We start from the raw sequence: 21,508 nt of genomic DNA, 5'->3' as shown, positions 1-21,508 counted from the left end.
GAAAGAGAAAAGAAGGAAAATTAAGACTTCAAATTTTGGACAATTGGGAAGACAAACAATTGGGAAATTAAAAGACTATAAAATACTAAAAAATCTTAAAAACTATAAATTTAGGGGATTTGGAGACATAACTATGAGAATGTTTAAGTTTTGCTAATAACTGGATTGGTGGGAGTGTTTAAATATTGAGTCATTGGAATTACAGGGATATATTGAATAACTTATACTGAATTATAATAAAATGGATTACCAAGGGATAATAGAGGGAAGAAATAATTTTGATGCTTAAAAATATGCATGAAACTATAAAGAGCAATAAGGAGACAAGAAGAGGCTGCCTAAAGATAAAGAACTGAGTGTAGAAGGCCTGCAACAATTGGGGAGGGCGGGGAGAGGAACAAGATATTTGGGAAATAGATCAGAAATCAGAAGAAGCAGTGGAAGAGAAAAATCAAACTGAGATGCAAGAAAATAAAGATAATGGACAGAAAGGACTGATAAGTTGGAATCAAGTAGATAATATTTTAAAAGCTTATAACAGAATGGGGGGAACTCTTCAAAAAAGGAAAAGTCCAGAGGAAAAAAAACACAGAAATCTGTTTAAAAGAAAGAATGATTTATGGATTGGTGTTCAAAAGATGCAGCAAAAAGAGATAACGGTAAACTCGAAATGAATATTTAGTGGGCATAAAAACATCATAAAAAAACTATAAGTTTCCAAGAGAAAGAAAAAGGTGATTAAAAACTCAACAGATAATGGAACTCCAAAGAGACCAAGAGATAATGGATAGTGATAAAATACATTAGTAAAATGGAAAAGTAGAAAATATAAATAGGGAAAATAATAGCATATATATTAATAGAAAAATAGAATTTACTTTATTTAAAAATAAGTTAAGGATAGAAGATGGAGGTTTAGGGTTAGGGAATTTTATTGTATTATTAATATTAACAGTGTGTTAAAATATATTGTGAATTTCAAACTTTTAAGATTGGAAATTGTGGGGAGTTGAAGATGTAATCCCGGGATTGATTGAATACTGTTAATATTTGGATTGATTAGTTGTTGTTGTTGTTTTTAGTTGCGAAGTCATGTCCAACCCATCGTGACCCCATGGACAACATTCCTCCAGGCCTTTCTGTTCTCTACCATCGTCCGGAGCCCATTTAAGCTCATGCCTACTGCTTCAGTGACTCCATCCAGCCATCTCATTCTCTGTTGTCCCTTTCTTCTTTTGCCCTCAATCTTTCCCAACATTAGGCTCTTCTCCAGTTAGTTCTTCCTTCTCATTAGGTGGCCAAAGTATTTTAGTTTCATCTTCAGGATCTGGCCTTCTAAAGAGCAGTCAGTGTTGATCTCCACTAAGACTGACTGGTTTGATCACTTTGCAATCCAAGAAACTCTTGGGAGTCTTCTCCAGCACCATAGTTCAAAGGCCTCAATTCTTTGGCACTCAGCCTTCATTATGGTCTAACTTTCACAGCCATACATTGCAACTGGGAAAACCATAGCCTTGACTATACACACTTTTGTTGGCAGGGTGGTATGTCTGCTTTTTAGTATGCTGTCTAGATTTGCCATAGCTTTTCTCCCCAGAAGCAAGCATCTTTTAATTTATTGGCTGTAGTCCCCACCTGCAGTGATCTTGGAAGCCCAGGAAAATAAGATCTGTCACTACTTCCATTTCTTCCCCATTTATTTGCCAGGAATTGAGAGGGCTGGATGCCATGATCTTAGTTTATTTAATGTTGAGTTTCAAGCCAACTTTTGCACTCTCCTTCTTCACCTGCATCAAGAGGCTCTTTAGATCCTCTTCACTTTCTGCCATTAGAGTGGTATCATCTGCATATCTGAGGTTGTTGAAAGTTCTGCCGGCAATCTTAATTCCAACTTTTGATTCATCTAGCTCCTCCTTTCTCATGATGTTCTCTGCATATAAGTTAAATAGGCAGGGCAACAGTATAGTCTTGCCAGACTCCTTTCCCAATTTTGAACCAATCAGTGGTTCCATGTCCAGTTCTCATTGTTGCTTCTTGACTTGCATATAGGTTTCTCAAGAGACAAATAAGATGGTCTGGTACTCCCATCTCTTTAATGACTTGCCATAATTTGTTGTGATCCACACAATCAAAGGCTTTAGCATAGTCAATGAAGCAGAAGTAGATGTTTTTCTGAAACTCCCTAGCTTTCTCCATGATCCAGCATATGTTAGCAATTTGATCTCTAGTTCTTCTGTCTCTTCAAAATCCTGCTTATACTTCTTGTAGTTCTCGATCCACATACTGCTGGAACCTAGCTTGTAGGATTTTAAGCATAACTTTACTAGCAATGGTGTGATAGTTTGAACATTCTTTGGCATTGCCCTTCTTTGAAATTGGAATGTAAACTGACTTTTTCCAATCCTGTGGCCACTGTTGAGTTTTCCAAATTTTCTGGAAAATTGAGTGTAGCACTTTTACTGCATCGTCTTTTAAGATTTTGACTCGCACAGCTGGAGTACTGTCACCTCCGTTAGCTTTGTTGTTGCTCAGATTTCCTAAGACCTATTTGACTTCAGATTCTAGGATGTCTGGCTCGAGGTCAGTGACCACTCCATCGTGGTTATCAGGGACGTTAACCTCGTTCTTGTATAGTTCTTCTGTGTAACTTTGCCACCACTTCTTAATCTCTGTTGCCTCTGTTAGGTCCCTGCCATTTTGGTCCTTTATCATGCCCATCTTTACATGAAAAGTTCCCTTCATATCTCCAATTTTCTTGAAGAGATCTCTGGTCCTCCCTATTCTATTGTTTTCTTCTATTTCTTTGCATTCTTCATTTAAGAAGGCATTCTTATATCTTCTAGCTACTCTCTGGAATTCTGCATTCAATTGGGTGTATGTTTCTTTTTCTCCCTTGCCTTTTGCTTCCCTTCTTTCTTCAGCTATTTGCAAAGCTTCCTCAGACAGCTATTTTGCTTTCTTGCATTTCTTTTTCTGTGGGATAGTTTTAGTTGCTACCTCTTGTACAGTGCGAACCTCCATCCATAGTTCTTCAGGCATTCTGTTTATAAGATCTAATTCCTTAAATCTATTTTTGTCACCTCTACTGTATATTCATTGATTGAGTAGTAGTGTTGGATATTTGGGGTATTGAAAACATGGTGGGAAAATGTCTAATTTTTAAAATATCAAATATAAGATAAGGGATAATAAATAATGGTGAAAAGAAATGTTATGTATGCTTAAATGAACCAATTAGAAAAATAAGAAAAAATAGAAATAGAAATAAGAGGGGAACAACAATATACATATTTTAATATAACAAGATCTATGCAATATCAAGAGGGAGGTCTAGAAATTGAATGGCGGTAGTATTAGATATGTTTAAATAATATGAAACAATGAAAATGAAATGTAATAAATATGAGTTACAACATTATGTTTATCTGTACTAAATGTATGGTACTCAGGTATCACACTGTTCATGCATTGATATATATAAGTAATAAAAAACAAAAAACTTGACATAAAAAAGTGAACAACTTTGTTTATGACTTCAGTTGGGTGCAAAGTTAAAAAAAACCAATTAAATGGCTCAAATCTGAGAATGATAGAACCAAAATAAATTAGTGAAAGAAAATTTCTTTAAAATGCCTTCATCCAGATTGGGGTTATGCAAATACAATAGTTTAATCTTGTCATATTGATTAGAAGTATAATGTCAGGCCACAATTTTATTTTTATTTTCCAGACTTTTTGTCTTCAGTTCAGGGTAAACATTTATATATCCCATTTCCTTTCATTTTTGTTATAGCCACTGTCATTTTATCTTACCACTTCATTGTAAACTGCAGTTCCCATTAAAGTGACTTATGTGAGAACTTCATGGAAAAAAGGCTGTGGATTTGATTAAGGTTTTTTCTAGAGCAGTGGTTTAAAACTAAAAAGATTGTAAATTTAGTGAGAAGTCAATAATGATGGAGATGCTTCATTGAAATGTAGATATTTGGCTTCTGATCAAGATTACACTATAGTCAAATGGATATAAGCTTTTTGTAGCGCATACTCCAGTATTTTCATCCTTATGATTGTTTATCTCATATTTACTTACTATTATTGGGACTCTGAGCAAATTATATGTTTATTTTGAGGAGCTCTAAAAGGTTCTTCAATTGATAAATTTTAAACCTGCTTATTATATATCAATTGAAGAACCTTTTAGAGCTCCTCAAAATAAACATATAATTTGCTCAGAGTCCCAATAATAGTAAGTAAGTAAAATTCTTAAATTTTAAACCTGCTTATTATATAAGAAGCAAATAGGTTATTAGATTCAAATGAAACAATCATTTGCTGTATGTAAAGTAATAAGACATGAATAGATAAGTCTTAACCACAAGAATGTAAAGTAGTCACCCAGAATATATCAGATACCTGAGAATTGTTAGTAGCTAGAACTGGAAACCAATGTTTTTCAGAGAGTGGCTAGGGGAAAAAAATAACAATTTATGATAAATGTAAAGATATATTTGTAAAGTAAAATTTTCTATTCTATAAAGATTAATCTTACTTAATATATCCCTTAATAAAATATTGAAATCTGTATTAAGAAACTAATTAATAAAGGTAATTTAATTAAGGTGTAATATTGACAATATCTAATAATATTGATGATTAATTATACTTGTATTGTAACCAAACAAATGGAAGAGTCATTTGTATGTGTCAATAAAGATTTGGGACACTGTTCTCCAGATATTTCCTTTGGCCTCTAATAAAATGTCAATCATTTTTCTGCTACAATACTGTAACTTTGTCCTAATCCCAGATTAAACAAATCCTATTAAATCAAAACGTTTCTATGGAAAGCACCAGATTGATGAACAAAATTGGTAAGATTTCTCCCCCTCCCTTTATGTGGGAATAATTTCAAGTGCTCTCCTGAAGGAATGTGGTAACATTCCTTCAGGAGAGCACTTGTGAATACTCCTTGTGAATACTCTTGGGTTGAAATGTGGCAGTACAGCATGTCATTTAATGGAGTATAAATTAATTTTTGCAGTTTTTTTCAATGAAGTATTCTAAAAATATGTGTTTTTATACCAATAATTCAAGTTATTTTTGCAATTGCACAACATTTAGCCTGGTATCGTAAATTCACGTCTGATCATATACCCCACAAAAGGCTCTTGTAACCTAATACTGTTAACTTTATCTTATCAAAATTACACCTTGTGCTATAAAAAATAAAGTTTTTTTCTGCATGAATCCTATCTTCCTAAGTAAAAAATAATCCATACAATCATAAACTAACATCAGAAAGCAATTATCTGAGTTACAAAAATGTTTAAGCAAGTTTCATCAAATCTTGTTTTGATTCGTTCTTCTACATCAGCCACCAACTTGCTTCTTGGTCTCTGATATAGCCCCTCATGTTTCTCATTTGTATACACTGCTGTCTCTGTGACCTGTTTCACACAATGTCTATTGGTTGGGCATGACAGGGCCACTGTGGTACTTGCATTGGTTCATCAATTAACTTCTTTAATTCTGCTGTAATCAGTTTCTACATCAAAGGTGGCACATATATATCTTCAGACCAGTCAATCAGCTCCAGCTGATGCTCAGATTAAAGGTGTTTTTTTTGTTATTGTTGTTCCATGTACAGAAAAATCAGCGTTTGCCCCCCCCCTCAAGTCAATGATCTTTTGCACACCAGCCCTCCTTTCTTGAATGTTATCTGAACACAAGAGTGTCTGGATTATCATTTCACTAAAAGTGTACCATGGTTTCAGTGAAATGATGTGCTGAATGGTTGGCAAAACAGCATCTACCACAGCCTTCTTTTGCAGTATGACTTGTTGCAGCTGGAACAAAACAAGACACAGATTTTCAATCCAGTAATGTCTTACTTCGATGTTGAATCAGCAAGGGTAGAACACACCAATGTTGTATTCCACTATCATTCTTAAATTTTAGTTTTGCCTTTAAAACTATGTTTTGAAATCCATATTTGATAAAGCCTATTTTGCAATTGAATTTCTCCTCTTACAAAATACGCCTAAATTCAACATTATATTTGTCTGTGAAACATGGCTCAACGCATCTCTCCCTGACTCCATTACCACAGTAAGAGACTATCATGCTTACCGATCAGATTGTGAAATCCGTAGAGGAGGTGGTGTTGCTATCTTCTATAAAAAGTCCCTACATCTAAAAAACATCCAAGTTACCCAGGAGCTTGCTATTCCTGAGACCATCATCTGTGAACTGTCCTTAAATATCACATTTCGGTTCTTACTATGTTACAGAGCCCCTGATTATGACATTGAACATGCAAACAAACTAAATAAACATGCAAACACACTAACATGGGCAGCATCCTGCTCACACGCTTTTATCTTTCTTGGTGACTTTAATCTACCTCATATTAACTGGATCCATAACGAATGTACAACTGAACCCACACATGCAATCTTCTACAATGTAGTAACAAATCTGGGACTAAAACAACTAGTAACCAACAACACTAGACTTAACAACTGCCACGATCTCATCTTCTGGAATAGTTTGAATTCAATTTACGGAATACAATTAAAGAACCCTTTTCCAACAGTGACCACAATATGATTGACTTTTCTCAACATACGTCCACACAAAAATCATCACAATGACGGAATCCCCAATTATAACTTCAAAAAAGGCAATTATGATCTTATAAACAATGATCTCTCATCCCTTGATTGGAAATTTCTATTCTCTGGATGCAATACTATAGAAGACCATTACAACATATTTTTACTTGAAGTCAAAAGAGTTATCTAACTATATGTACCATTAACAACTCCCAAAACCAGAAAAAACAAATTACCCAAAACAATAAGGAAACTTCAATCCAAAAAGAAATCACTTTGGCGGAAAAACAAATCTGGTCACGTTGCCAACTTCAAAAGCTTATACAAAAATTTATGCCACCAGATAAAGACTGAATGCACCAATTATCACATTAAACAAGAAGAAAACCTTCTACGCACCAATTCCACCTGCGCTTTGTGTAATTTTCTAAACAACAAACTAAAAGACTCAAGGTCCATCCCACCCCTGAAAGGACCTAATGGTAAAGACTGCAACTACGACACTATTAAAGCCAACCTCTTTTAACACATTCTTTGGCTCAGTATTTGTAAACAGCAATGGATCATGCCCAGTATTTCCTAGTCGAACCACAGACAACTACAATGATCTAATACATATCGATTTTACAGAAGACAATGTTGAAAAGGCACTATGCAATCTAAAACCATCTCTATCTATTGGACTGGACAGAATATGTGCCTACTTCTTAAAAAAGCTACCCACTACCATAGCTGAATCTCTAAGCATAATCTTTGAAGAATCTTTCAGGACCAGATCCTTGCCAAAACTATGGTCACAAGCCATGGTCATCCCCATCTTCAAAAAGGGAGACCCCAGCCTAGTTGAAAATTACAGGCCAATCTCTTTATGCTGCATCATCTGTAAAGTCATGGAATCAATTATTAACCAATCCATCATCCTTCACTTAGAAACAAACAACCTACTCTCTAATAAACAATTTGGTTTTAGGAAAAAACTATTATGTAATCTGCAACTCTTACACTGCAAAAACATATGGACTACACAACTCGATCAGGGCAAAGCAATAGATGCAATCTACATAGACTTCTGTAAAGTCTTTGATTCAGTGGTACATGACAAACTACTCCTAAAACTAAAATCTTACAGTATCTCTGGACACCTGCATAATGGGATAGAAGCATTCCTGTCAAACAGACAACAAATGGTCAAAATTGGGAGCGTCCTATCAAATTCTGTACCTGTCAACAATGGTGTCCTCCAAGGCAGTGTTCTAGGACCAACTCTTTTCATACTATAAATAAATGACCTCTGTGATCATATCAAGAGCAACTGTGTTCTCTTCGCTGATGATGTAAAGCTAGTCAACACCACACACAATACTGCTACCCTTCAAAAAGACCTTGACTATGTATCAGAATGGTCAAACAAATGGCAACTTCAAATCTCAACAAATAAATGCTCTATCCTACATATTGGCAAAAAAAATAATAATCAGAAAATAAAATACAGACTGAATAGACAAGACCTTGTTGATGATCCAAACTCTGTCAAGGATCTTGGAGTAGGTAGGCATGATTGGTGCGCTTATGCATGCCCCCTACAGGCCTCTTAGGAAGGGGGTGTGGTCAATAGTAGAAAGTCTAAGGTTAAAGTTTTTGGGTTTGGGGAAGAAACCACAGAGTCAGCTAGAGTATTCCAAACATTGACCACTCTGTTGCTGAAGTCGTATTTCCTGAAGTCAAGTTTGGTGCGGTTAACCTTGAGTTTGTATCCATTGTGTGCTCTTGTATTGTTATGATTAAAGCTAAAGTATTCATTTGCAGGTACGACATTGCAATGTATGATTTTATATACTATTTTTAAATTGGACCGGAGGCGGCGAAGTTCTAGATTTTCTAGGTCTAGAGTTTCAAGTCTGGTGGCATAAGGTATTCTGCAATGAGTAGAGGAGCGGAGAATTCTTCTTGTGAAATATTTCTGGACTTTTTCAATTGTGTTAAAATCAGATACATGATATGGGTTCCAGACTGATGAGTTGTATTCAAGTATAGGTCTAGCAAATGTTTTGTATTCTCTAATTAGTAGTGTGATATTACCAGAGAAGAAGCTACATAGGATTAGATTAACAACTCTTAATGCCTTTTTGGCTATGTAGTTACAGTGGGCTCTAGCACTTCAATCATTTGAGATGCGTACTCCATGCTCCCTAGTCCACATTTTCTATCTTATCAAGTAGTAGGTTATGGTTTCCCATGTATTCCTTCATCTAAATAGTTTATGAAGATATTGAAGAGTAATCCACCTAAGACAGAAACCTGGTGTCCCCATTGATTACTTCCCTCCATGTAGATGTAGTCCCATAAGGACTATATGTTGCGTGCGGTTTGTCAGCCAGTTATAAATCCATCTGGTGGAGATGCTGTCAATCCCATATTTTTCTAATTTATTAATAAGTAGGTTGTGGTCTATTTTGACAAATGCCTTACTTTGAAATCAAGCATAATATTCCACAGCATTTTGCAGGTCCACTAGTTTAGTCTCTTTATTTCAAAGAATGAAATATAATTTATTTGGCATAGTTTATTGTTCACAAATCTTCGTTTGCTTCTGGTTACAACTTTGCTTGCTTCAAGGTGTTCGTAGATCTGTTACTTGATTATCTTTTCCAGGATCTTCCCAGATATTAATATTAGGCTGATTGGTCAGTAGTTTCCTGGATTCATTTTTTTCCCATTTTTTGAAGATGGGAATAACATCATCTCTTTTTCAGTCCTCTGACAGTCCTCTGGTGCTTTGAAATATATGTTTTGTACGTATATAACTGGAAGATGGTTTTATGATTTTTATGTTTTGTTTGTGTTTGTTTGTTTCAAAAATAAAAAAAAATATTAAAAAAGAAAGAAAGATATGTTTCAATGTTTCCAAGATCATGTCTGCCAGCTCCTTCAGAACTCTGGGATGTAATCCATCTGGTCCTGGTGATTTGAACACATCTTGGGTGGATAGGTGTTCTCTTATCATTTCTCACCTATTTTAATTTGTATTTCTAGTCTGTCTTTTATGGTTCAGTTTTTGATAGGTTGTGCTGTTTTTTTCCCTTTTGCGTGAAGACAGATGCAAAGAATGAATTAAGCAGCTCTGTTTTCTCCCTGCTGCTCATTGTTTCCCTACCATCTTCTCCCATTAGTGGACTAATCAAAAAATAACTACATAAAAAAATAAAATTTGATACATCAATATGTGTGTGTGTGTGTGTGTGTGTGTGTGTGTGTGTGTGTATCAGTTAAAAACCAAACATCCTATTACCATAAATTCAAATCAAATTTAAAAAGAGCCAAACACTGGTTAATTCATAATACTATGTGCATTTCACAAAGTATACATTCACAATAAATTTAAAATATATTCTATAGTTAGTCAATTATTTTTCTTCTGTAAGATGTTTCTTATGTTTTCAGCTAAAAATAAAAGAGAAAATAAATTAAAATTTGACTGAAGGAGCAGGATAATTCTGCAAGTCTGATTCTGGATTGATTGAAATCAATATTGGCTTAGCATTATGAGCCCATAGTTATTGATTGCATTTTTGCGAGGACTTTCCCAATATATATTGACTTTTTGTTGCTTATAACATGCCAAGGTAGCTGAAAACACATTGATTTGATCTATAAATAGAAATTCTATGCATGATTCTTACTTATACATGATATTCTTGTGCATGTTGACTTGTTAGGATGAACTAGGAAGTTGATTAAGATCAAGCCTGGTGAGTACTTAGATAGAAAGCTTCTTGGGAATATCAAGGTTAAAAGCTAACCTTGGAAAAAAAGAAAATAACAAACCATTCCCCTATTGTTGCCAAATAAATTGCATAACATGTCCACAAAGTTTCCAGGAGTAACTCAACTTAAAAAAGAATTTGCTTACTTTACTTTCTGCATGCTTCAGCCTGTTTCTAAAAGCATCTTCACAATACAATCTATGAAATGTGCAATGCATCATTGTAAATGCTAATTGTGGGGAGAATAATTACACAAGCCATGCCAGTATTCATAAAATGTATAAGTTGATGTAAAATGCCAAGCAAGATGATTAAAGTAAATTAAATATCTCAACACAACAGTTCTTATGTTGTTTACTGCAAGATGACATATATTTAAGAGAGAAGTTGTTGTAGGTTGAAATAGAATAAAATGCCCACGGGTCTTTTTTGTTTATTTGCTAGCATTATGAATCTCAGACATGATGCACCATTAACTTTTAGGGATACATTACTAGCAATGAGAAAGAACTAAAACCAAAATAAGAAAAGATCAGTAATGTCCACCAAAGAGGCAATGGAGGCTCCTCTCTCATTCTCTGATAGAAAGATCTGAGCACCATTTTTTAGACATGAAATGCAGAATTTTGGCCTCTTAAGTAAAGTAGCTTCTTCTTCTGTTTCTCAAAACAACCACAGCTGAAGGTTGTATTGCATTTTGCAATAACTTTTCAGGAGGTTTGAAAAATTGTTTCTCAATGAGAATATCTTTGAGAACATTCCTCTTTGAATCCTGGCCTCCAACTAGCATTGCTTTGAAGCAGTAGTCCAATGATAATTCAATTAAGCACTAAGATGATAAATAGTACTTAAAGAAAAAATCATAATTTAGAAAATAAAATACTTCATCTCCATTAAGAGAAAGGAAACCCTATAAAATCATGGAGCTTATATTCTATTTGAATGACTAATTTATAAAATATAGTATACTGTGATACCTGAGTACTCATCTGGGAGTATTGGTTCTGGGAAGTGTGATGAGATACCAAAAATAATGAGTAACGAAGTACCAAACCTAAGGAATAATGAAGTGAGTCAGAAGGAAGCCAGCAATGACAAGTTCCAGCTTGTGCATTGAATATCAAACAAACAATGAGTACTGGGATAAAATTTTCATAGCAAAATACATTTGAGTACCAAATCTGATGAGTTTCAAGGTAGTTGAGTATCAAGGTACCACTGTAGTTAAGTAAACAGCACACGACTGGTTTTCGTTTGACAGTCTAAAAAACAAATACATCTTGAGAATTGTTACCTCACAAACAGTTCTTTTAGTTCTTGCTAACCAGTTATTGCATATGGCTATTGAAAAGAGAAGAGAAACATTGGCTAATCTTCTACTTATAGGGCTTTTTTAAGCTATAGATGCGATCTCAACAGCATTTTGTGTGTTACTTTGTCTGTTACTATTTCAGTGCATCAGGCAGATGACAGGCTAGATTTGTAGTATGTAGTTAAATAAAATAATGACACACAAGTATTGATACTTAAAATGGTTTTTAAAGGGTTTAAATGGTTTTGGTTTTTAAAAAATCAAATTCTATATTTCATTGTTATTGGCATATAGGTAATCCTCATTTAATTATTCTAATTGGCACTGGAAAATTCATCATTAAGCAGCTAGTCATGAATGAAAAAAAGTCTGACCACTCTACTTAGCAATGACCTTTCTGGCAATCCTGTTTAACATTATTAAGTGAGGATAACATGGGTCATTAAATGAAGGCCTCATATAATTGTGTCTTCCTGCAACAGGCCTTTTGACTTTGTTTTTTTGGATGATAATAGGGAAGTTTGCAAATCATGACTGCAGGACGCTGTGATGGCCATAAATATGAAGAGCAATCAATCATTCAGCACCATCATAAGTTTGAAAAGTCACTGAATGAGTGGTTGTTAAACAAGGACTACCTGCATTTTAATCCTAATTCAATACCTAATGTCACTATTGTAATCTCTTTTAGGATGGCAAATCCTAGTATGTGTACATTGTGTTAACTCTTAAGTGAAAGTAAGTTTGCTTTGGAACCTATGAAATGTAGTGATATACATCAAATTCCATCTTGCTCTGGAATTCAGTGAAGATATGAAAAACAAGAAGGGCAATTTATATTCTGGTATTAAGGAAATAAGTTTTAGGCTTCAATATTTCAATATTTTTTCTCATGTAGACTATCCTAATTTCTCTTTCTGATTTCAATTCTTTGACTCCATTACTTTAGAAATTTCCTATATTTTTTGGTAGTTCATTGTGGAAAGTAAAGAGCAGGTTTTGCCATTTCACAATATTTGGACAAAATGTCTCACAAAATTTAATATTGTTATTTTTTGCCTTCTCTTGCTAAACCAGCATAAATGCTGTGAATTATAAGGAGGATATGCAGATTCTGAGTAGGGTAGGCTGAACAAACACAGCATTTCTAAACAGTACTGCAATACACATTATGACATAGACATAGATAATAGAATAACAAAGTTGGAAGGGACCTTGGAGGTCATCTAGTCCAACCCCCTGCTTGAGCAGGAGAGTCTATTTGAAATATTAGCCTCTACCTAGGATCAAACTCACAGCCTCCTGATTGTGAGGCGAGGGCTCCACCTCTAAGCCACTGGAGCTAATGTTATATTATAATTAATAGCATTAATATTTGCAAGGAAGGGCAATACATATTTATTGTTAAACTTAGTTTAATGCCCAGTACCAGTTGTCTCAGTGACTTGCATTAAAATAAATGAATTGAAGCCAAAAATATTGGAAATAATTACAAGTCTATTCAAAATGGTATGTTAGGACCTTTTAAAGGGGCTCAGCATATAATGCATGGAGCATCTTCCAAGTCGCCACAGATTAATAATATTCAGCAGTTGTAGTAAACATCCTCTTCAATGACTGGTCCCTGGAGGTTGTCATATAAAGAGAAACATAGTCTCAAGTGCTTCAGAATCATAATCAACACTTTGTATTTGGAAAAAATGGTAATAGTTGCATTTTTTTCCAATAATGTTAAAATACAGTAACTTGGATTTCTTTCAGAGACCAATCTTGTTACTGAGTTCTTTAATAATTAACATTTCTGAACTGGAGCCAAAGTTCCATGTAAAACATGTTAAAAGTACTGCAAATAATTTTCTTCTAGAAGGAATGTTCTTTGGTCTGTAGCTGAATCTGAAAAGTGATTATGTTGGTTATTGTTTAAATCTCTTCTGTTGCTTCTTTTATGAAAATGTGACAGTATTCAGAAGAGAAAAATATACTATCTTTGTTATATATTGGCTCCCCTTACAACTAGTGTCTATATCTTCCTGTGACTCACTTTCAAATTATTATCTTCCATTAATTACTTGCAGATAGTTTTTTGGGTAAGCCACACTTTACTGAAAATTGTTACCTTATCCATCTCCAAATTTCCTGGCCATCATCCCTAGCAGTTTCATATTGATATTAAAAAGCATTGTTCATAAAATTGAGTCACTAGACTAGACACGTAAGTTGAGTTTTGAAGAATAGCTCTTTCCTTCTGTCTTCATCAGAAATCTATCTGAGAGATAGGAGGAAAGCAGTGCCTTTAACTTCCAAATTGGTTAAACTATCAAGAAAAATACCATGCTTGCTATTATTAAAAGCTGCTATGAGGTCAAAAGGACAGGCATTCAGGCACTCCAAATTATCTAGCAAGCCATTCAAGACAGTTTCACTGAAAATTTTATTTGGAAATGAGCTTGGGTCAAGATGATCTGCTTCCTGCTTACAGTTACTATACTTCTCTTCCTAGCTTCCTAGCTTAACTGAGCATCTATGCAAATTGTTACGTAATACATACATTAGAAAAGTAAATTAGAAATGTGTAGCTATTAATCTGATGTTAATTCTAAATGTCGCTGCTATTTCAATGGTATTGCACTCACTCACTATTCTATTCTGAGTCTTTGTTACTATCTGATATTTCTAAACGTAAAGCTTTTATTAAAATGAACTGATTGAATATTATTATTTTCCTTTCAGTTTTCTGCCTGATTATATCAGTGGGGATTTTGACTCTATTTTACCTGAAGTAAAAGAATATTATACAGAGAAGGTAAGTAAATTTTTAAAAAGAGGTAACAGAATTCTTTCTCTAGTAGTATACACTCTGTTTCTTTATTGACTGAAGCACTGAGAAATTTACACGGAGAAGACTCAGAACAGATAGATAGAAAACTATTATGAAGAGAAAGAAAGGGGTAAAGTTGCATTTTGAAACTCAAATACTTTGGCCACCTAATGAGAAGGAAGTACTCACTGGAGAAGAGCCTAATGCTGGGAAAGATTGAGGGCAATAGAAGAAGGGGATGACAGAGAATGAAGTGGCTGGATGGAGTCACTGATGCAGTAGACGTGAGCTTAAATGGACTCCAGAAGATAGTAGAAGACAGGAAGATCTGGAAGAACGTTGTCCATGGGGTTGCGATGGGTCGGACACTACTTTGCAACTAATAATAACAACAACAACAAAAGTTGCATTTAAACTATTTCCCTTGTTTAAAGCAAAGAAAATGTAAGAGGATTAATTTCTTGATTAGCAATCTCATGAGCCAATCAATGAGCCAATCTCATTATACACATTTTGTACTCTGACAATAAAGATAATTAAAAAAATAATTACTCAGAAGCTCACAGCAAAAATGGTCTTTGGACATCATGGATTTTAATTTGGCCCAAAAGGGACAGGACCTCAGTGTGCCACTTTAAATGCCAAAGATAGTGGCATTTAACATTGACCAGGAGCTCAGTAGTTAGTTAAGACATTTGTTAGGCACAATGGTGGAGATACAGTTCAAAATACAAAGTAGTATTTGGAATAGATTGCACTAAAATAAAATTTTTCCTTTTATTCTTTCTCACTTCACAAAATTAGAATGAGAGAAAGAGAAGGGAAATTAGAAAGTACCAAGGATGTTCAGCCAAAATTCCCTAGAAATACAAAGCTGTTTCAGCAACCACCTGTCATTACCTTTGGTCAGTGACTACTACTCCTAATCTTTGGACAATAGTAATGTATTTTTGTTTAATAGCCTTATATTGTAAATTTCAGAAATCCATATATTCTTTAATATAACCATCCATATTTCCTTAATAATATCTTGGAAACCTCTCTTTCCTTCAGGTACTATTGATCACAGATTTATGTTAAAACTGAGATACACAAATTATCTTTTTTGTTTATTTATTTATTTTGTCAAGCATGTGTTTAGATAACAAATATACATATAAACATAATTATTAATACATGAAATGAAAATGAATAAAAGGGAACATTTCAACAGGGATGGAAGGCACGCTGGTGTGCTTATGCATGCCTCTTACAGACCTCTTAGGAATGGGGTGAGGTCAACAGTAGACAGTCTAAGGTTAAAGTTTTGAGGGTTTAGGGAAGAACCACAGAGTCAGATCAGTGGTGCGATTCAAATTTGTTTACTACCAGTTCTGTGGGCATGGCTTAGTGGGCGTGGCAGGGGAAGGATACTGTAAAATCTCCAGTCAGAGGTGGTATTTGCCGGTTCTCCGAACTACTCAAAATTTGCACTACTAGTTTCCAGAACTGGTCAGAACCTGCTGAATACCACCTCTGAGTCAGATAGTGTATTCCAGGCACTGACCACTCTGTTGCTGAAGTTGTATTTCCTGCAATCAAGTTTGGTGTGGTTTACTTTAAGTTTGTATCTATTGTGTGCTCGTGTATTGTTGTGGTTGAAGCTGAAGGAGTCATTGACAGGTAGGACATTACAATATATAATTTTATGTACTACGCTTAGGTCAGACCAAAGGTGGCGTAGTTCTAAGTTGTCTAAGCTTTAATTTCAAGTCTATTGGCATAAGGTATTCTGCTGCAAGTAGAGGAGTGGAGGACTCTTCTCATAAAATATCTCTGGACTCTCTCAATTGTATTAATGGCCGATATGCAGTGCGGTTCCAGACAGATGAGCTGTATTCGAGAATTGGTCTAGCGAATGTTTTGTATGCTCTAGTTAGTAGTACAATACTACTGGAGAAAAAGCTACACAGGATTAGGTTAACAACTCTTAATGTCTTTTTGGCAATGTTGTTACAGTGGGCCCTGGCACTTAGATCATTAGAGATGAGTAAGTACTCCAAAGTCCTTGACAGAATGAGCGTCGTCTACAAGCATGTCCGTCCAGCTTGCATTTTATTTTCTGATTATTTTTTTTGCCAATATGTAAGACAGAGCATTTGTTGGTTGAGATTTGAAGTTGCCACTTGTTTGATCATTCTGACACATAGTCAAGGTCTTTTTTAAGGGTAGTAGCATTGTCGGTGATGTTGAATAGTTTTACATCATCAGCTAAGAGAATGCAGTTGCTTTTAATATGATCACAAAAGTCATTTATGTAAAGTATAAAGAGAGTTGGTCCTAGAACGCTGCCTTGGGGAACACCACTGTTAATATTTACAGGATTTGATAGGGCGCTCCCTATTTTGAACATTTGTTGCCTGTTTGACAGGAATGCAGCTATCCAATTATGCAAGGGTCATAAGATTTTAGTTTTAGAAGTAGTTTGTCATGTACCACTGAATCAAAGGCTTTACATAAGTAAATGTGAATTGCATCTATTGCCTTGCCCTGATCGAGCTCTGTAGTCCATATGTTTTTTCAGTGTAGGAGTTGCGCGTTACAGGATAATTTTTTTCTGAAGCCAAATCGTTTGTTTGAGAGTATGTTGTTTGCCTCTAAGTGGAGGGTAATGGATTAGTTAATGATTGATTCCATGACTTTGCAGGTGGCGCAACATAAAAAGATTGGCCTGTAATTTTCAATTAGGCTGGGAACTCCCTTTTTGAAAATGAGGATGACCATGGCTAATGATCATAGGTTGGGCAAGGATCTGGCAGTGGAGAGCTTTTTTAAGAAGTAGGCACATGGTCCATCTGGTCCAATAGATAGAGATGGCTTTAGATTGCATAGTGCTTTTCCAACATTATCATATAAAAATCTCTATATATATTAGATCATTGTAATTATCTGTGGTACGACTACGAAATATTTGGCATGAGCCATTGCTGTTTACAAAGACTGAGCCGAAGAATGTGTTAAAGAGATTTGCTTTAATGGTTTTATCATTACAGTCTTTGCCGTTAAGTCCTTTTAGGGTAGGGTGGATCTTGAGTCTTTGAGTTCATTGTTTACAAAATTATAGAAGTGGATTTTGTGTGCAGAAGGTATTCTTCTTGTTTGATGTGATGATTGGTGCCTTCAGTCTTTATCTGGTAGCATAAGTTTTTGTAGCGGCTTTTAAAGTTAGCTATGTAGCCAGTTTGGTTTTCGCCAAAGAAGTATTTTTGGGGGATATTGGTGGTACATATAGTTTAATGACTCTTTTGACTTTGAATAAAAAGATGTTGTAATGGTCTTCAGCAGTTTTACAGCCAGTGAATAGAGTTTGCTTCATCAAGAGATGAGAGGTCAGTGTCTATGAGATCGTAGTTGGCCTTTTAAAAGTTATAATTGGGAACAAATCATTATGTTGATTTTGTGAGGACTTACGTTGAAATAAAAGTCAATCGTGCTGTGGTCATTGTTGGAAAAGGGTTCTTTTATTTGTGGTCCATAAATTGAATTTAAACTGACAATGAGATCGAAGCAGTTGTTGAGTCTAGTGTTGTTGGTTACTAGTTGTTTGAATTTTGAATTGTATATTTTGTAAACATTATTATAACTATTGTAAGGCAATTGAATACAATTAAAGAGAGCTTGTTTAAAGTGCCATGTTAGAAACTCAAAGAATGTGAATTCTTATCCCACCATGGGCACAAAATTAGCTGGATGACCTTGAACCAATCACTCTTTCTCAACCCTAAGAAGACAAAGGTGTTATGATATGTACAGAATAACCCTTGAGTAACAAGGATATGCACATGGAAACATTTATGAGAGTAGTTATGAATAATTATTCATAACTACTCTCATAAATGTTTCCATGTGCGGATCCTTGTTACTCAAGGGTTATTCTATGCATATCATAACATTGATTATGGGCCCAGAGAGATATTGAGAATCATTGTGAATATACAGTTTCATATTCAGCCAGCTGATTGCGGTTTATTGTTAAACTACCAATGGCACAAGAACAGTCAACTAGTATATCCCAGATAACCCGGTTGGATGGAACAAACTATGTTTCCTGGTCTATGAAATGCAGCCTACTTCTGTGTAAAGACGGATTATGGACTGTAGTTAATAGTCCACCGAATGTAACAGCTTGGGACCCATTAAATGATGAAGATAAAAAGAAAATAGCTGACTTTAACTGGGATAATGAAAAGGCTCTTAGTATAATTGGACTGGCACTGAGTGATCAGCAATTAGTCCATATTCGTGGTGAAGAATCTGCTGCTAGGTGTTGGGACATTTTGAAGAGGATTTATGTTCGAGATAGTGTGGGTGCACACATACACCTTACACATAAACTGTTTAGGGCCCGTCTTATAAAGGTGTCGATATGTTAGCTCATTTGGAGTTTATGAAAAGGACTTTATAAGAGCTACAAGAAAAGGAGCTGATTTTCTTGGAGTTGCATCAAGTTTACATCATTCTTTCTTCTTTGGATGAAACTTATGATGATTATGTGTCTTCACTGGAAGTTTTAAACAGAGATGAACTTACATTGACTGGCATAACTGGAAGACTGTTAGAAGAGTCAAGAAGAAGGCAAGATAAAAATCAACTGAGAGAAAGACAGCCACAGGAAGAAAAACTGTCTTCAACTGCCTCTATTGTTAGGAAATGTTTTTCTTGTGGGGCTAAAGGCCATATAGCCAGATACTGTAAAAAGGGTAAGAAACAGAATGCTATTAATATACAGAGAGTGTATAAAGATGTTAGTTTAGCCATATCAAGTACAACTACAACTGTAAACTATGATATATGGGTAGTTGACAGTGGAGCACCTAAGTGTATAACTAAAAGTAAAGAGAGGTTTGTTAACACGACAAAGAGTAAACAGCATGTATCATTAGCTAATGGATGGAAATTGAGAGCATCTGGAGAAGGTACTGCATATTGTTCATGTATTAATGAACGTTTACCGGTGTTATATGTACCTAGACTGATATTTAACTTGCTATCTGTAAGAGAAATGGTAAAAGCAGGATTTGTTGTAACCTTTCAGGGAGATAAATGTTTAATTGAAAAACAGGGTAAAAGTGTTATTGCAAGATTAGATAATGGTTTGTTTATTATACATGATAATCCATTAATTAATGCTAACTCAGTTTATGAGAATAAAAAGCCTCATGATGAATGTATTCATCTGCTCCATAGACGTATGGGACATATAAATTTCAAAATGCTAAAGAAAACTGTTGAGTTATCTAATGGTATAAAATTAAAACCTTGTACAAAGTATTTAAATTGCAATGCTTGCAATCAAGAAAAAAGCAAGGTAACTCCTGCCAATAGGGTACATGGATTCAAAACCAGTGAACCATTAGAGGTTGTTTTTGCTGATATTATTCGACCTAAGAAACCTAATTTAGGTGGAGCCTATTACATATTAAGTATAATTGATCATTTTTCCAGATATGGTTTCTGTTATATAATGAAAACGAAGATGGAAACATACCAGCATTTTGTAAACTGGCTAAAATTTGCTGAAAGGAAAAAGAAACAGAAAGTTATTGGCTTAGTAACAGATAATGGTACTGAATTTACCAATAGAAAATTTGAAGCCATGTTACAGAAAGCTTGCATTGAACATAAGCGTTCTGCTTCTTATAGACCACAATATAACCCATATATTGAACTTAGGGGATAAACATTACAGGCTATGGCTAGGACTATGATTTTGGATTCTGGTTTATCAGAGAAACTTTGGGGTGAAGCAATAATGTGTGCTAACCATGTTTTGAATAACGTAGTGAATTCAGTGACTGGTAAATTACCATTTACTCGTTGGAATGGAAAAAAGCCAGATCTCAGTTATTTACATACATTTGGAACCCCAGCATGGGTTCATATTCCCACGCAAGTAAGGCAAAAGGGACAACATAGAATGAGAAAATTATATTTTGTAGGTTTTGAATCTAATCATAGATCATTTAGATTTTGGGAGCCAGGTACTACTATATATTGTAGTGCAACTGCTAAATTTCTGGAGCATGTTGGCTGGAGAAAGCTTGAACAGGAATATAATAAGGTACAGGATAGTGTTGTTGTTGAGACTCCATTGTTTACCAATAATCCTAATGATAATAATATTGATGATAAGATAGTGAAGGAATCCTCAATGGAGGAATCATCAATAGAAGAACCCTCTATGACTGTAGAAGATGAGGATTTAATAGGAGAGGTAAAGGAAAAGGACATGCCAACAACATGTACTAAGTTGCCTAGAAGGTCAACTAGGGAGAGAGATCCACCTGACAGATTTCAAGCTAGCATTGTATGTCAGGTTAATACAGAACCTTCTAACTTAAAAGAAATAAAACTGTATCCTACAAAGGATCAGGTAGCTTGGCAGGAAGCTATGAATAGGGAGTTAAAATCGTTAAAGGATTTAGAGGTGTTTGAGGATGTAAAGTTACCACCAGGTGAGCATAAAGATAAAGACTGGTGTGGATGGGACTATTACCCATAAAGCAATATTAGTTGCTTAAGGATTTGCTCAGTCAGATAAGGACTATGATGAAGTGTTTGCATCTTGTCTGAAAGCAAATACATTAAGAGCAGCATTAGTTTGGGCAACTAAGAATAAATGTAAAATAAACCATGTAGATGTTGAAACTGCATATCTGCATGCACCTTTACAACATACCATCTATATGAAGAAGCCATTAGGTTTAAAGGATGATGGAAAAACTGATTATTGGAAATTAAAGAAAAGTCTCTATGGTCTAAAGCAATCCGGTTATGAATGGAATAAAAGTATTGTAAAGGAATTAGTTTCAATAGGTTTTGGAGCTGGTATAGCTGATCCTTGTTTGTTCCAAAGTGAAAAAGATAGTTTAATTTCTCTATTACTGTTATTTAAGGATGACATGGCAATTATAACTAAAACTAAACAAGAAGCAAATGATATTGTTTATAGATTACAGAA

The 21,508-nt window shown here is 34.8% G+C and overlaps 1 protein-coding gene across 8 annotated transcripts in view; it reads left to right on the top strand.

Annotated features, from left to right (window-relative positions):
- The window catches only part of TPK1 (thiamin pyrophosphokinase 1), a 397,642-nt gene that overhangs the window by 208,466 nt on the left and 167,668 nt on the right, over positions 1–21,508 (top strand). For all 8 annotated transcript variants that reach the window (XM_087945983.1, XM_087945977.1, XM_087945980.1 and 5 more), the window contains one exon: positions 14,421–14,493. In XM_087945983.1, the coding sequence (XP_087802109.1) occupies positions 14,421–14,493 (73 nt within the window). The remainder of the gene's footprint in view (positions 1–14,420; positions 14,494–21,508) is intronic.

This window comes from Notechis scutatus, chromosome Z (assembly GCF_049901735.1).
Source record: "Notechis scutatus isolate UNSWTSFEM ecotype Mainland chromosome Z, rNotScu1.2, whole genome shotgun sequence".
Lineage (NCBI taxonomy): Eukaryota > Metazoa > Chordata > Lepidosauria > Squamata > Elapidae > Notechis > Notechis scutatus.
Note: the sequence above shows the minus strand (reverse complement) of the source record. Positions and strands in the feature narration are given on the sequence as shown.